At 38.8% G+C, this 14,610-nt stretch overlaps 2 protein-coding genes across 3 annotated transcripts; both read right to left on the bottom strand.

Annotated features, from left to right (window-relative positions):
- Nucleotides 1-2,767: 2,767 nt before the first annotated feature.
- On the bottom strand, nt 2,768-4,899 carry myf5 (myogenic factor 5). Its single transcript, XM_032588927.1, has 3 exons — nt 4,350-4,899; nt 3,503-3,575; nt 2,768-3,295 (listed from the first exon to the last, which is right to left on the bottom strand). Exons 1-3 carry the CDS (start codon nt 4,800-4,802, stop codon nt 3,099-3,101), a joined length of 723 nt encoding a protein of 240 aa, XP_032444818.1. The 5' UTR covers nt 4,803-4,899; the 3' UTR covers nt 2,768-3,098.
- A 4,192-nt stretch (nt 4,900-9,091) lies between these two features.
- Nucleotides 9,092-12,183, bottom strand: myf6 (myogenic factor 6). 2 transcript variants are annotated; one of them, XM_032588837.1, is made up of 3 exons: nt 11,598-12,183; nt 11,248-11,341; nt 9,092-9,445 (listed from the first exon to the last, which is right to left on the bottom strand). In XM_032588837.1, exons 1-3 carry the CDS (start codon nt 12,114-12,116, stop codon nt 9,336-9,338), a joined length of 723 nt encoding a protein of 240 aa, XP_032444728.1. In that variant the 5' UTR covers nt 12,117-12,183; the 3' UTR covers nt 9,092-9,335. The 2 variants fall into 2 exon arrangements, with proteins under 2 accessions (XP_032444728.1, XP_032444729.1); XM_032588838.1 differs by having other exon boundaries at nt 11,248-11,338.
- Between the last annotated feature and the right edge of the window lie 2,427 nt (nt 12,184-14,610).

The raw sequence follows: 14,610 nt of genomic DNA, 5'->3' as shown, positions 1-14,610 counted from the left end.
CTATTTGAATGATTTCATCAGCAGATCTGCTGTTAACGATCCTATTTTGTCAGTGTAAATAAACTCAGTTCTTATTTATTTTGTTAGAAATAAAGTGCATAAACAAATCAAGCCAACCCATAAAGACAGATCCAGATCCAACAGTCTTTTCAATCCAAATTACATCGTAATGCAGTCAAATGCAACAGATGATATATTGCCAATTGCTAAAAAGAGGAAGGGAGCTACAAACATGCAGAGATACATGACCCATTGTTTTGCAGCAAGCAATCTCCCCTGAAAAGCATGAGAACTCAAAGTTAAGACAAGGAAAAGTGACAGAGTGAATTTGTTTCTGTCCCCTCATCTGGATAAAATATATTTATATTCCCTGCTTTCTTACCTGATGTTTGTCCTGCATTTTTCATCTTAGATTTTTTTTAAATAAAAAACTAAGAGATGGATTAAACAACTTTCTCTCATTTCATTTTTTTTTAAAGAAGTTTTGTTTGTAGATTTTTTTTCTCATCATACAGCTGCTAGTTAGGCCATGTCTCCCTTGGCCCTTATTTCCCTTATTCCTGGTTGAATAATGACGAGAGCAATACAATAATATCCAAAAAAACATAGAATAGACACTAGCTCCAGAGCCTCTGAGACATTTCTACCTGAATCAGAATCAGTTACGTCTAAAATAGTTCACACTTGTGGCAGATTTTGAATAAATATAGTACATTTCTTCTGACTGAAAGCAATATTAACAATTTTGGTGGCCCAGTCAATGTTCTGACCTAAATTTGATAGAGGATCTTTGGGCAGAACTAAGGATTAGAGTTGTGGAAAGGAAGCAAGTTTACCTCACCAACTTGGAGCTCATTGCAAAGGATAAATTATCAAAAGTAGTAGAAACAAGTATGGACTGTATGGACTTAACTGTTTGTCTCTGTAGTTTGTGATCCTTATCCTTCAGATCAGGGGTGTCAAACTCCAGTCCTCAAGTGCGGATGTCATCCATCTTGCTTTTTGCTTCAGCCAGCCTGAATCATATGACTGAATTAACTCCTTATGCACTCACGTTCTGCAGAATCCTGCAAATTACCTAATTATCTGTGATGCATGTGTTTTGACACAGAGAGACATTTAAAGCAGTGGGTTAAAACTGTGTTCCTAAAGGGCTAGTGACCTGCGACTCTTTTGGCTGTGTCCCTTATCCTACACACTTGAATTAAATGGCCAAACGTTCTCACTAGCATGCAGTCAGGCTCCACAGAGCTCTGCTAATTAGCTAATATTGCAGCCAGGTGTGCTGAAGCAGAGATACATCTAAAGGTTGCAGGACACTGGCACTGTAGGACTGGAGTTTAATCCCTGTGCACTACAGTTTTACATTGGCACTCTGGTAAACATGTGTGAAATTCAAAAATAAAATCTGCAGTTTAAAACATTTAGAGAGAAAAAAATAATTCTTAAGTATAAGTACATTTATTCAATGGAAGAAAAATCCACTATTTACTTTTTTAAATTATTATTTTAAGGCACAACAATTCCTTACTAAAGCACTTTTAATTTTGAATTGATTCGTGTATAAAGGAGGTTTTTATTCATAACCCATGACTTCCTGTTTTTCTGGGGTATAAATATGCCTTTCTCTTACCCATTATTCAAACTGTTGTCATTCACCATTTTTGTGAATAACAACTAAAAAAAACTAAGGTGGATGATATATAAATAAGAGACATTTTGCAGAAAGAAGAATGTTAAATGAAAGTTATAATTCCTTTTGAGATTATATTTTGGCCATTAAATGTAAGTTTTACTTTACTAATATTTTATTCATTTTTACAAGTGACGGAAAAAAGCATTAAGAAAGTTGTAAATTCATGATTTGTTCATCATTATTGTTAGTATTATGATGAATGTAATCAAGTTAGACTTACTTTTATATATCAGATGATATTTTCATTCTTTTGTTTCTTCAAGTAATTTAAATCTAAAGACGTGATTTAGCCAGTCTACTTGTTTTTTTAATATCAAATCAGAAAATGAAAGTAGCAAAAAGCACATTTAGGGAACCAAAAGTTTTATTTTTAAATTTGCCAGTGGTGCATAAAAAGTAAAAAAAAACGCAGCTTACTTGCAGCCCAATAAGACCTGACCACCCCCTCCTAAAGTCACCCGATAAGTACCATCAGAGGCCATCTGTTCTCCACACTACTGCTGATGGTATAATGAGGGGTGCTAATGATGACCCACATTTGGTTAGAGAGAGCAAACAGGTACACAGAGTGTAGAAAACCACACCAACACCTCAAAAGTAGTGGGATATTTCCATTTGTTTCCTTGATTACATTGCAAGGGGCATTTTTCTTATTTTTCTGGCATGAAAACATAGATTTTAAGATCATTCACAAACAAAAGCCACATGAGTGATTACAGCAGCACAAAATAACAAATGATGTCAGCTGACCTCAAATGTGATCCCGAAGCCTTGTTAGCTGTAGAGAGGCGAGACTATCACCGACAAACTCTGTGTTTAATACATAATAAATAACCAGCTCTGCCAATTGTGCCACAGCACCAAAATTCATTGGAGTTTAAAAGAATCTGTTATTCTAATTGAGCATTTTATATTTTCTTTAATAAGAACTGGAAAATAAATTTGCAAACAGCCTAAATGGGGAGTGATAATCACACAAATATAAAGATGAAAACTATAAATGTGCTTCTGCCTTTCCAGAAATATTGCTGAACATGAATACATAAGTCATAGAAAACTTAAAGCCCTCAAAACGTTAAAACATAAAGTTTAATAAACACAACAACATGGACTGAAAAAAACATAACATTTTAAATATTTTAAAACTGAGTAATGCATTACATTAAATATGTCACATTGGGTATAAAAGCTCATGTAGAATAAATTGGCGTTATATTACATATTTACAAAATATCATTCAAAGAATGAAAGATATTTGCCAAGGCTCCTCAGACTTTGCTGTCCTTATTCGCTTTGCACAAAAACTTCTTCTTACTATCATTTTGTTGCAAGAGCAGCTGGTGTCTGAAGAAACCGTCGTGCCCCCGCAGCAATCTATCCACATCAAAGCATGGGTTTTCTTTCACAGGACATGGTAGACGGGCCTGGAGCCCGGGCTCTCCGGCGTACTGGGCTGGGACTCGGAGCTGCCGGGGGAGAAGGTGGGCAGGTCCCTCAGAGAGGCCGGTCCACAGCCAGACTCTGCCGAAGACAGGCGGTCCACGATGCTAGACAGACACTCCAAACTGGAGGCGCCAAGGGCTTTGTCATCCAAACCGTCTGAAAAAGACCAAAAAAAGACACAAACATCACTCACTTATGTCTTAACTAAGAGGTCATTTTAGCAGGTTGCAAAAGAAACATCTACCCTTTATAATACAGTAAAAGTCATTCCTATGCTAGATTTAAATAAACAATGCTCATGCAATTTCCCTCTATTTTAATTAGTCGAACAATTAATAGTCCTTTACAGCAATACTGTCTTACCATTCTTTGCAAATGAAAAGCCATTACGGTAGTTTGCATTCAGGTGTTGCCACACTGGACTGTTGCTTCCAGCCTGTGAGAACACAAGAAATCAAATTGACCCAACAAATATCTCTCAAAACAGACTGATATCATGTGTTATGGTTGCATAAAGGAATCTTGAGTAGGACAAGGCCAAGAAAGTACAAAAACAGCCAGTGCCCTTTATCAAATTCTGGACTGGCTAATAAATCCTAAATTCCAGCATTATTGGGGCTTCTTTATTTCATGTCCACCTTGAAGTCAAAGTGGCCCGGGCGCACTCCCCCGCCCCTTCCCAGCCTGGAGTGTGGCGAATCGATTGTATCAGTGGAAGCAACACCGGTTTGTGCAAGATGACACTTTCTCCGAGTAAATCTGCAGAAAATCCTGGCAGTGGTGCACATACATGCAGTCAGGATGGAATGCGGGGGAAAGCGCCCGGGTTCTGCTGCCAGACTAAAGTAAGGTGGATTTAGTTGGGTTTATTGGGGCCATAAAGTGTTTGGTGGTGGGAAAGCCATTAGTCCATTTGGTTATTTTTAATAATCTGATACATAGTCAGACTTAGTGTTAAAAAAAATTTAAAAAACGGATAATGGAAACTCAACAAAGACAGAGCAAAGGCTGTACGATAGGTGTTGTATTATAACACTACAACCTGCAAAGAAACTCCTAGAAATTGAGGTAATAGGTTTCTAAACAATCTGGATAATGAGATCTAGCAAATCTGCTGCAGCTCCATAATAATCATGCAGTACTTGTTCTTAACTGAATTAGTTTTATAGCCACAAGTAACCCCAATAAACATATTGGCAAGTGGTCTTACCATACTGTCAGAGCAGCTGGACAATGGGCTGCCTGGCTCGGAGCTGCTCTCTCCAGGTAGGCCGTAAAAGCTCTCCACCTGCTCCCGCAGCAGTTCCTGCAGGCTCTCAATGTACTGGATGGCGTTGCGCAGGATCTCCACCTTGGGCAGGCGCTGGCTGGGGTTGGCCGAGGTGCAGCGCCTCAAAGCCTCAAAAGCATGGTTCACTTTCTTCAGCCGTCGGCGCTCCCGCATGGTGGCGGCCCGCCGGCGGTCCACAAAGCTGGATTTGCGTTTGCAGGCCTTGCAGGCCCACTGGAGGCAGTGTCCAGGCTGGTGAGGGGCACCGGGCACTCGGACGTGCTCGTCCTCCTCGGAGCCTGTGAGCTCCATGCTGGTGCCAAACTCCAGGCTGTCTGGAGAGGAAGCACAAGCTCTGTCGTAGTAGAGCTGGGATGGAGAGAAGACATCCATGGCTTGGTAGAGAAAAGGCGTCAGGATAGAAAGAAGGAGGATAAAGTTGCTGGGTGAAAGAGAGGAGACCTCTGAGTGATATGAGGGGTCTGTTGCCCCAGACCCCCCTTATATGCCCCGAGGCTAAAGCCCAGGGCCTACATTGGTCAGATCTAATTACCATGGCCCATTGGCCCAGCCAGAAGGCAGGCTGGAGTTTGTTCAGTTCCCTCCCTGCCTCATCCCTACCACCACTTCACCCCCCAGTACCCTGCAGAGTTTCCCACATCTGCACCTACTGGTGTTTTCCCACTCATCCCCATTTTCACGATGAACGCTGGGCATGCAGCTTTCCAAGGTGTTTCAAACTCCATCTGCCGCTTGGTCTGTTTTTTCCAAAGGGTCTTTTGGCTTTATTTGACTTAGCTAATCTGTAAGTAGCCCCATGTTGTACCTTACAGCTACACTTTGCTAACAAAACAACCTAAGGCTCGATTTGTTCGGCCAAAGTGTGCAGCAAAGCAGGGCGACCACTTCCAGCAGTATGCTGGCCAGTTGTTACCGTGGAGACCACAGCATTGCAGATGCAGCCCAGCTGCAAAGGAAGGTGTAACATTTGAAGCCCCAGCTAATTCACAAAACAGTGGCAAACCGTCTAAATGCCCAATGTCATCATTTAGGGTGCTGCAAGAGAGAGCTGACCCCTGTTTGCCAAAGCTCATTAAAACTAATGACACCGCTGTGTACCTCAGCTCCGTGGACCAAATTTTAACCATTAAAAGGTAATGACGCAGGTTAAGCACCACGTTACAGCACCCAACAGATGGCCATGACGGTGTAATCGTTTTTATTCAAGTGGACGACCAACAGCTTAACAGGCTTTAAACGCAGAGCTGTTATTGGTTGGAAATCTTAGCATCTCAGCTCAATGTTTGCACTTAGATTCTGCTTTTTAATTCAAACCTGATCATTCTGGTGTAATTATTATAAAATATAGCTGTAAATACGTCCACATTTTCACATTAAGTGGTAGATTCATTTTGTCTCATTAATTGTAAGACCTGTTTGTGACTTACTTCATCACAATACAACATGTGCCCACTTAGCACAACAATGATGTGCTTCTTATGTTGTCTTTAATAGAAGAAAATATAAAATTAAGCTGTTCTGTGATTTAACTTAACATTGTTTTAATATTGTGAAATACATAAAATCGAATCTTCTCATTAGTTTTAAAATTTATCGTAATTTCATAAAAGTAATGACAAGAAGACAGTTTCTCTTTAACGTCGAACACTTTTTCTTTTATTTGTTGAAAGATTCTGCTTAACTAGATATGGTCATTGTCAAACATACTGTTATTTACATAGTAGAGTAAATAAAAAGGTGTGTACACTTCTGAGCTCCTTGGCTTCTCCACTCTGTAGTTTTCAGTTAAAAAAAGCTTAAATAACTATCATTAGTTTGATCTTATATCGTAGGAGCATGAAGAAATTAAAAATTAAAACAGCAGAGAAAAGAATCCTTAGATGACTGAGTGAACCGGGGCTCACTAAAACTCTAATAATGTTGGCAATTATCAGGTTTCTAGTTGTTTTTTTTTGCAGAAAATAAACAGTTTATACTACAACAGATGTTGTAATGTTCTCCAAAATCAAAGATATGCTTTGCTTATTATTGGAATTCCTAACTTTAGCTTCCTTATGAAATCATTTAGCTGTGAATATCTGTGTGAGTTGTGTTGTGAACCTTGCTGTGTAATTCTTTTTCATATCTGCACTTAGACAAAGCAAAGGAAACTATGACCGGCCTTTCTCATGCCTGACCTTGCTGGGATTTGTGTGTTGTTGATGACACCATATAATTGTCATTAGTCTGTGAAGGCAGTGTTTTAAAAGTCAGAGCTGATGAAAGGTGGAATGCTATAACAGGGGGGTGAGGTGGGGGATCAAACCTGGAAGCTGAGCGCTCTGAGTTGCCCGAACTTTCCTTCAACATCTTGCCATGAGAAGCGCTGAGATTCTGCAGGGTTTGGCAGCACACTTCTCTCTGCTCACTGCCAAACAAATGGTGTTGCCACTCAAAATCTTATTTTGTCGGTTTTTTCATTTCTTTTGCTTCATGCTGAGTGGAAAATAATCCTGAGAGATATTTTATTGTGCCTTTCTTTGATATTCCACTCCACTTTTCAAAATGCATTAAGCTCCTTAATTCATAAATGTGCAGAAAAATAATATTTAAATGTAACAGCAGATTAATACAAATTTTAATAAAAAATTTTTTTTAATGTTTTTGTGCTGATTCTGAAACAAATATGCTGTGATAACGCCCAGCCATATTTTCATTCAGATCACGGAGTCTTTTGGAGGAAATGGGGTTATCAGACGTGGAGGAGGTGGGACATAAAAGATCACCCCCCGCCCCTCACTTAACTCTGCCTTTGACCCTTGAGAACAACAGAAAAGCAACCTTAGAGAGTTCCCAAGAGACCAGTCTGGGACAGAGATCACATCACTGGGCCAGTGCGCCAGTATGATCTCCCTCTCTGCATCCAAAAACTGCGCCATGTGCTGCGCCAATCAACCTCCGTGGCTCAATTAGGCAGGTTTTCTCATTGACGACGTCGTTCTCAGCCTCTAAAGCTGCCTTTGATCCTCTGAGAGGCCAAACAAGCTGCAGCAGGGCCGATGTCTTCTTCAGCTGTGGCCCCTCGGACAAACTCTGACTGCAGTTCAGGGGCTGCGAGTCCTGCGTGTTTTCTTAGGTGTGAGAGGTTCCCAGAGAACAGGTCTCGCCAAACGTTTTGGCACATTGTGAGAAATATCCGCATTGTATCCTTACGAGCTGTCAGCGGTACAATTACCCGAAGCGGTGCCGTTCAGGCTGACAATCTGTTCATTTTAGGTGAAAATTAAACGAAAGAGAAATTTAAGCCTAAATTTATTCATATCCCTGTCAGATTTAGGTACAAATATGCTAAATAAATGTTGTGGCGTTCAGATATTCAACAAAACACTTTGTTTCTGATAGAAAATACCAAAAATATTTTTATATACATTTTATTTTAAAAAATCTATTTATACCTTTTTAATATTCTATAAGAAATTATTATAAGCATTAGTAAAGTGGGTATGTGCAGCTTTTTACATCTTTCTGCTGGTATTTTTATGAGTAATATTTGGTTGTTGGGCTCCAGTATTTGGGACTGGATGGCATCCCTGCTATTACCCTAATCTGCAGCTTCTTCAGCAGATTCTCTATCAAATTCAAGTCATTACTAAGACAGGAGAATTTTAAAATGTAAAAAACTGAGCTAAACATATTAATATGAGTGTAATTCGTTGAGTTAAAGTCACTTTTTACAAGTGGAAAAAAATAATAATTAAAATTTCACATCAACAGTTCCAAATGTCTCTCTAAAAAGTCTTGGTGAGAGTCTGTAACATCCTCAAGCCGTTACTCAGCACACACAGATCTCTACAGAGGAAATGACCTTCAAATGTAAGCATTGTTTGAAGAAACTTCCTGTAAGCTGAAACCTGGAGTAACATTTCTTCATGTTTTACCTAGCTATTTTCTTTACCGAGTTGATGTTATTGCTTGGTCTTTTGTCCTTAAACCTGGTGAGCAGCTGTGGCTTTATCTGTCTGAGTCCCAAAGGTCGACGAGCATTGTGAGTCGTCTGCAGAGATCAGAGCGAGCCATCGTGCAACACAAGATCAAGCATCAAACCCTGTCCCCTTCTCTGTCACGTCAATACATGACAAACAGGACTGATTGGATTTCCAAGCCACTGGCGTTGAGCCACACATTTCATGTAAGCGCTTTATCATGTGATGAAGACTCGAGTGATGATGAATTAAGACCTAACGGCTAAAATAACTGTATTGACCCACTGGGGTTTGCACTCGTGCTTGGAGCCCAAGTTTCCATGTTCCCAACGTGTGATAGGGGAGGAGTGTGGAGGCACGCAGTGTTTGGAGGAGACTCGGATTACTGCAGTGGGATCAGGCCTTCTGGTGAACAAAGACAAGCACTCTGGCAGCGAATTGTTCCAGAGCAGTTTCGACTGTTTTTATGGACTTCTAATAGCCATGAATGCCGGTGTGAGGGCTAAGTTTTTTACTACTTGTGTTTGCTTGTCCTTATAAGCAACTAAATGATAAATACTGCCATGATGCAAATTGTAAAATGAACAAAGAATGTCTTTGGTTTTCAAAGATTTAAAAAAGTTTTTGTAAGACAAAACATCAATGGGGCAGGCGTCAGCATGCAGTTGAAATCTGAAAAAGAAAAACTGTGCAAACAACTTTCAACAGAGTAAGTGATTTATTGTTGGTCAGCTATGTGTATAAATAAAATGCAAAGTTTCAACAATCTGTTAAGCATTGGAAGCAAAATAAATACATTCATAATTCACGTCAATATAAAATATGTACAAATTTTTGTGCTCCTGGTTCAAGTGAGAAAAAGCCAAAATTATGCATCACAACCAGACAAATTAGAGCAAAACATTGGAAATTTTAAATAAAACAAAAAACTCTTCAGACTGTTTCAGTTTTCTGAGGGTTCAGCGGAAAAGATGAGTTTCTCATCATTTGTGATGCTGTCCACAATTGAGGACAGACGCAGGAGGCTGGAGGACGCAGAAGACTCACTGGTCACTGAAAGCAAAGAAAAGTGTGTTACTGTGTTTTAATCAAAAGACATATGAAACCAGGGTTAATATGCTTGCATGGTGTACAAAAAGTCATAAAATTAAGTAATCTTTAACTGCCAAGGCACTATGGCAGGAAAAATGTACAAAAATCCAACATTTGATTTGAATATAACTCTGTTATTTCAAGTTGGCATTACACTTAATGAAGATAACTGCTGCAAAGACTAGCTTCTTGGGGTTACATAATGTCCACAACAATAACTGATTGTTCAGCTTTTGCAAACATTTCCAATATTTGCGGAGGGTAGAGTAAATGTAGTAAAACATGCTCAATAACTTTAAATAAATGCAACAATGCATGGTGCACCAAAATGCATTTGCTTTCAAAAGGCAAAATGTCAACCAAAGCTTGTTTAACAGTGAAGTCAATCAATCAGTGTACACAAATTCTGCTTTAACATGGACCATTAACTTCTAATTAATTTGCACAATGGTTGAACAATTGATTTATATGTACTCTTTGTTTCTGCCTTTATCATGATCAACACTGGGAGTACTGCACATTGTGGGTCTAGTTGTGTAATTGTCCTGGATACATAACCTCTATTGATAGAATTATTTAGACAAGAAAAACTACAGTAAAAGTGGGCTTTTAGCTGTCATGTCCTATCCAAATTTAGACCAAAGACATTGAAAATGAGGCCCATAATACACATTTTGATGCAGACAATTTCATATTGTTTACTTAGAAAGCATCATTGTCATTTCTATATCTGTTTAATGAAATTTATATGAATTTATATAAGTAGAGCAGAGCAGGACATAGCTCTTCTTCCTTTTGGCCCATAAGCATTGATCTTTTGTAAGCAATGGGATTTCTGTGAATACATTATCAGAAATCTGTATCTATCTACAGCAAACTGAAAAATCTCAGGTATGTTAGAAGAAAAAGAGAGAAATTAACATACAGTACCAGAGGATGACTGAGAGCTAGAGTGGTTTACCAAATATCTGAGATGTTGAACAACTTAAAGTCATAAATGTCCTACCAATATGAGCCCATACTATAACAATGGAACATTGTTCATTGTCCTCAAAACTTAAAAATATAGAAAGTTAGGTATGGCAAAGTTTAAACGGTGTCACTTCTACCCTCATCTGCTCCTGTAAGAAATAACTTAGAGACAAAAAATCTTGGCAACATAACAAAACATCAGGTGCAGGTCCACAAATGTGATCCAAATCTAAGGAGGAGTAGGACCATTAAACACAATTTGAAAACAAAGACAATTCCGACTTTAATATCAGAAATCTGATTAATGCATCGATAATAAGTGTGAAGCAAGAAGGGGGAGAACTAACTTTCTGGAGGAACGTCAGATTTAAAGTGTGTTTTTTATGTGGCCAATGAAAGAATACAAAACGATGTAAAGAAAACATCTAAATGTCCAGATCGATATCTCCTGCAAATCCCACTGGCAGTCAATATTTTCAACTAGAAAAATTCAATTCATGGAAAAGGCAACAATGATGCAACTTTGCTAAACAATTTGTGTCACTCGCAAAAAGTGAAGAAGCATCATCTGTTCAATGATGAAACTATGAAAACTATTGACTATTGGGTTTGCATCAGCTCAGACTGCCTCACGACATTTCTGAATAAGATCTGCTTTTCTCTTTTGGCCTGCAGATGGTCACAGCGGTTAACTTTCCCAAGCCTGAAAGAGATGAGGACCTGCACATTGCCAGTTGTGGCAATACTTAGTTCATTAACTGCTAATTGCAAGAAATAGCTGACAGATGTACCTTCTCTCTGGTTCATTGCTGCATTGGAATGATCAGCAGAGGTCCGCCAGGTCTCAGAGGACTTCTTCCATTGATACTCATCGCTGGCAAGCTGCTGAAGCAAGACAGAAAGATTTTACTCATCCTACCCGTGAATAAATCTGGAATTCCTAAATGTTGGTGACAAGCTCAAATAAGTAAACAATACACAGTAACAAAACGGGCAAAAATCCATTTAAAGTTCAAGTACGGACTTTGATGTCATTTGAAAGTCATTTCATTCCCCCAGGCACAATTTGGAGCAGATTTAGAATATCAACTGGACGCTAGGAGGAATTTTCTCTGAGGCGAGTGAATCTGTAAAAGCTTACATTAAGCTCTTTGGTGTTCAAAGAAGTTCCGTTTTGAATTTTCTCTTGGTCATCCAGAGTCTGCAACAGGTCCTGTAGCCTTTCAATGTAACTTATGGCGCTGCGTAAAATCTCCACCTTGGGTAGTCTCTGGTTGGGATTGGCCACGGTCTTCTTTTTTAGCGCGTCGAATGCTTCGTTGATCTTCTTCAACCTTCTCCTCTCCCGGAGCGTGGCGGCCTTGCGTCTGTCTGTCGGTGCTGACTTTCTCTTGCAGATCTTGCAGGCCCACATGAGGCACTGGCCCTCGCAGTGTGACTGGAGACCCGGAGGGGCAAGCACATGCTCCTCTCCGCTGCTTTCCCCCCCTGTCTCCGACGGGACATTATCTTGGCCTGGGGACAACGGGCTGTCATTGCTGTTAGAGTACAGAGGAGAGACCCCTGTGATGTCTATGTGTTGTAATGATCCATGATCCGCTTCCTCCAAGTAACGCAAATCACTGAAAAGATAAGTGCTGGTCTCAAAAAGGTCCATCATATTGTTGCGTCCTTCTCTCCGTTTTGACAGTGGAACTCTGGCATTTAAATAGAGCAGTGGGGACACAGTCAACAGACTTATATATAGAATGTGAAACTCTATCCAACACTGGCTGCCACACTGCAACAAGCATATTAGTTTTGAATGGGTCTCTGCTGCACACTGACTTTGTGTTGGGAATAAATACATTGAGGCATTCAGAAGCTATTAAAGAGTCACCTCAAATTTCATGACAGGTGCTATAACTAAATACATCTGAACAAAATGGCTGCATTATAGTGTTATTTAATGTCTAAAGGGAAACACAAAATCTGTTTCACTTTTCGATTTTACTTTATAGGAGCAGCTAAGGTGTTGCCATGTAAAAAAAAATGGCTTAAATCATATCTTTCTTTGTATGACTTAATGGTATTTCCACTTTTTTTGCAATAACGCAATTAACTGGATGTTAAAAGCCAGCTCGACCACTTCAAAGTGATATAGATCAGGGATAAAGGGAGGGACAAGAGGAAGGAATGAACAATTAAAGTGTCCTTATGAGAAGGACAGAAAGCATAGGTTTCAGAAACTTGTAAAGCTGCTGTTCGTTTGTAAAATTCTATTAAAATCTAACAGAAGGCTGAGTCAAATTTTTATTTGCTTTGGTACCAATTTCTGATTCTTTTCAAACTGATTTTTAGCCACAACATTCTACTGAGACTTCTCCATTAAAGGCACAATGATCTTGTTATGGCTGCCCATGCAGGTTGAGTTGTTCTGCTCAACCTCGGTGTATCATTTTATACTGTGGGCCACAGAACAAAAGTTTTTTTTTTACTTTCATGATTATGTTATGTCTTTGAAAAGTGCTGAAATTATTAATTTATTCACAGGATACTGGCCAAACATGCCTGACTTTCAACATCTTTGTTAAGGTTATATTTGGAAACCAAAGGGCTGGCTGACATGAAGGGAAAAATGTAAAGAATTACCTCTGATGTCAAAGACAAAGATATAAATGGATACAGTCCACTTCCATTGGTTTTCATCTTCTGTCATAATGTAGTAAGGGAAGGACCTAAATGCAGACATTGACAGTGTCTAAAAACAGAGTTCTTTAACAGTGAACAATATGGAGAAATTACAGGGCAGATATGGAAAAGCTGTACCAGAAGGAAAGCAGTAAAAGAGAGGGGGAAGTCTAATTATCTCAAAGAGAGCTGAATTTAAACTAACACAGATCTAAGAGGGAAAAAAACGCACATAGAACAGAACACAAGAACAAACCAAAAACTAAACACAAAGGAATAAACTAATATGACAATACCTTTCTAACAATAAAGGCATCTTGCCAAAAGTGGCAAGATTTATTGAATATAAAAGAACAACGAGGAAATGATCAAAACACAAATGAAAACCAAAAAATCCACAAGGATTTTTAAACTTTCTATTTTGAGTTGTTTATCTTTGGTACACCTGGTATTTTTCCAAGGTTCCAAAAATGGATTTTTAACTACAGAAATACAATTTCAATCAGTGAAGCATATTTTTTCTATTTCTTTAAATGTAGATAACTGTGTTTCAAGCACAGTTAAGATAATTTATTATTGTGCCTAAAACAAAATTGTTATTTCATATGATTAAAAATTTGTCAAACAGATTGTTAACATCCAGGAATTACAGCATTTAATCATGGCATCATTCTTACTACTTATTAGGAAGCACTTTGTCAAATTCTGAGACCCAGTACATTTCAGGATGGTATAAGAATCTTTGGCAAACTTAGAAATTTTAATTTCTGCTACTAAATGTTTTCCCTTGGAAAAAAGACAGTGCATTTCTTCTTTGGTGCTTTTCAACTAATAAGAAATGAATTTCCAACCAACTTCCTGGTAAATATAGACAGGAATGTGCAGTGTCAAAACAGCTTTGCGAAATGTGTGCATAGGACATTAAAAATAGAAACTTGCCTCATTCATTTTAGATCAGAGAAAAACATAAAAGCATCCGAGAAGGTGATGTATTGCCTGTGGCATATTTGTTGCAACCTTAAAGGGCTACAATTGGAAACTTCACAGGCAGGAATTTGAGGGATTCCTGCTTCTATGCAGCTGCATGACCTTGTGCATTGAAATAAAACAAGATCAGGCAACAGCTTTTGAGAGAAGAGCCTATTTAAGTGGACTGAGAGCCTCAAACATGGGTTCCCCAAATGTTAAAAATTCTTTAATGTGAGATTGGGACTCTGAGCAGTCCCAATCACATCTAATTTTGGTTGTTGTAGTAACTTGTGGTTTTGTCAGCAAGTGTTGACAAATTGCCCATCAACTTGAACATAACGTGTCCGCTTTATAGGTAAAACTTTATAGGTAGAACTCCTCTTTTCTACTGTAAAGAGGAGTTCCACAGGGTTCATTAGGATCCCTGCACTTCACTCTCTGTGTCATTCTCTGTAAATTTCAAAAGTGCTCATTCCCCTTTTAAAAGATATCATTCCACTGAATAACAGAAAACC

The sequence above is a fragment of the Xiphophorus hellerii genome, chromosome 17, assembly GCF_003331165.1.
Source record: "Xiphophorus hellerii strain 12219 chromosome 17, Xiphophorus_hellerii-4.1, whole genome shotgun sequence".
NCBI classification, from domain to species: domain Eukaryota; kingdom Metazoa; phylum Chordata; class Actinopteri; order Cyprinodontiformes; family Poeciliidae; genus Xiphophorus; species Xiphophorus hellerii.
The sequence above is the reverse complement of the archived record's forward strand: the minus strand, read 5'-3'. Positions and strand labels throughout refer to the sequence as shown.

Excerpts from the sequence above, each read along its gene's own strand:
- myf6 (XM_032588837.1), bottom strand. The coding sequence starts at position 12,116 with ATGATGGACCTTTTTGAGACCAGCACTTATCTTTTCAGTGATTTGCGT. Across the intron at positions 11,342-11,597 it reads TGAACACCAAAGAGCTTAAT|CAGCTTGCCAGCGATGAGTA; the intron begins GTAAGCTTTTAC and ends GTCTTGCTTCAG. Across the intron at positions 9,446-11,247 it reads AGCAATGAACCAGAGAGAAG|TGACCAGTGAGTCTTCTGCG; the intron begins GTACATCTGTCA and ends CTTTGCTTTCAG.
- myf5 (XM_032588927.1), bottom strand. The coding sequence starts at position 4,802 with ATGGATGTCTTCTCTCCATCCCAGCTCTACTACGACAGAGCTTGTGCT. Across the intron at positions 3,576-4,349 it reads CCAGCTGCTCTGACAGTATG|GCTGGAAGCAACAGTCCAGT; the intron begins GTAAGACCACTT and ends GTGTTCTCACAG. Across the intron at positions 3,296-3,502 it reads CTTTTCATTTGCAAAGAATG|ACGGTTTGGATGACAAAGCC; the intron begins GTAAGACAGTAT and ends GGTCTTTTTCAG.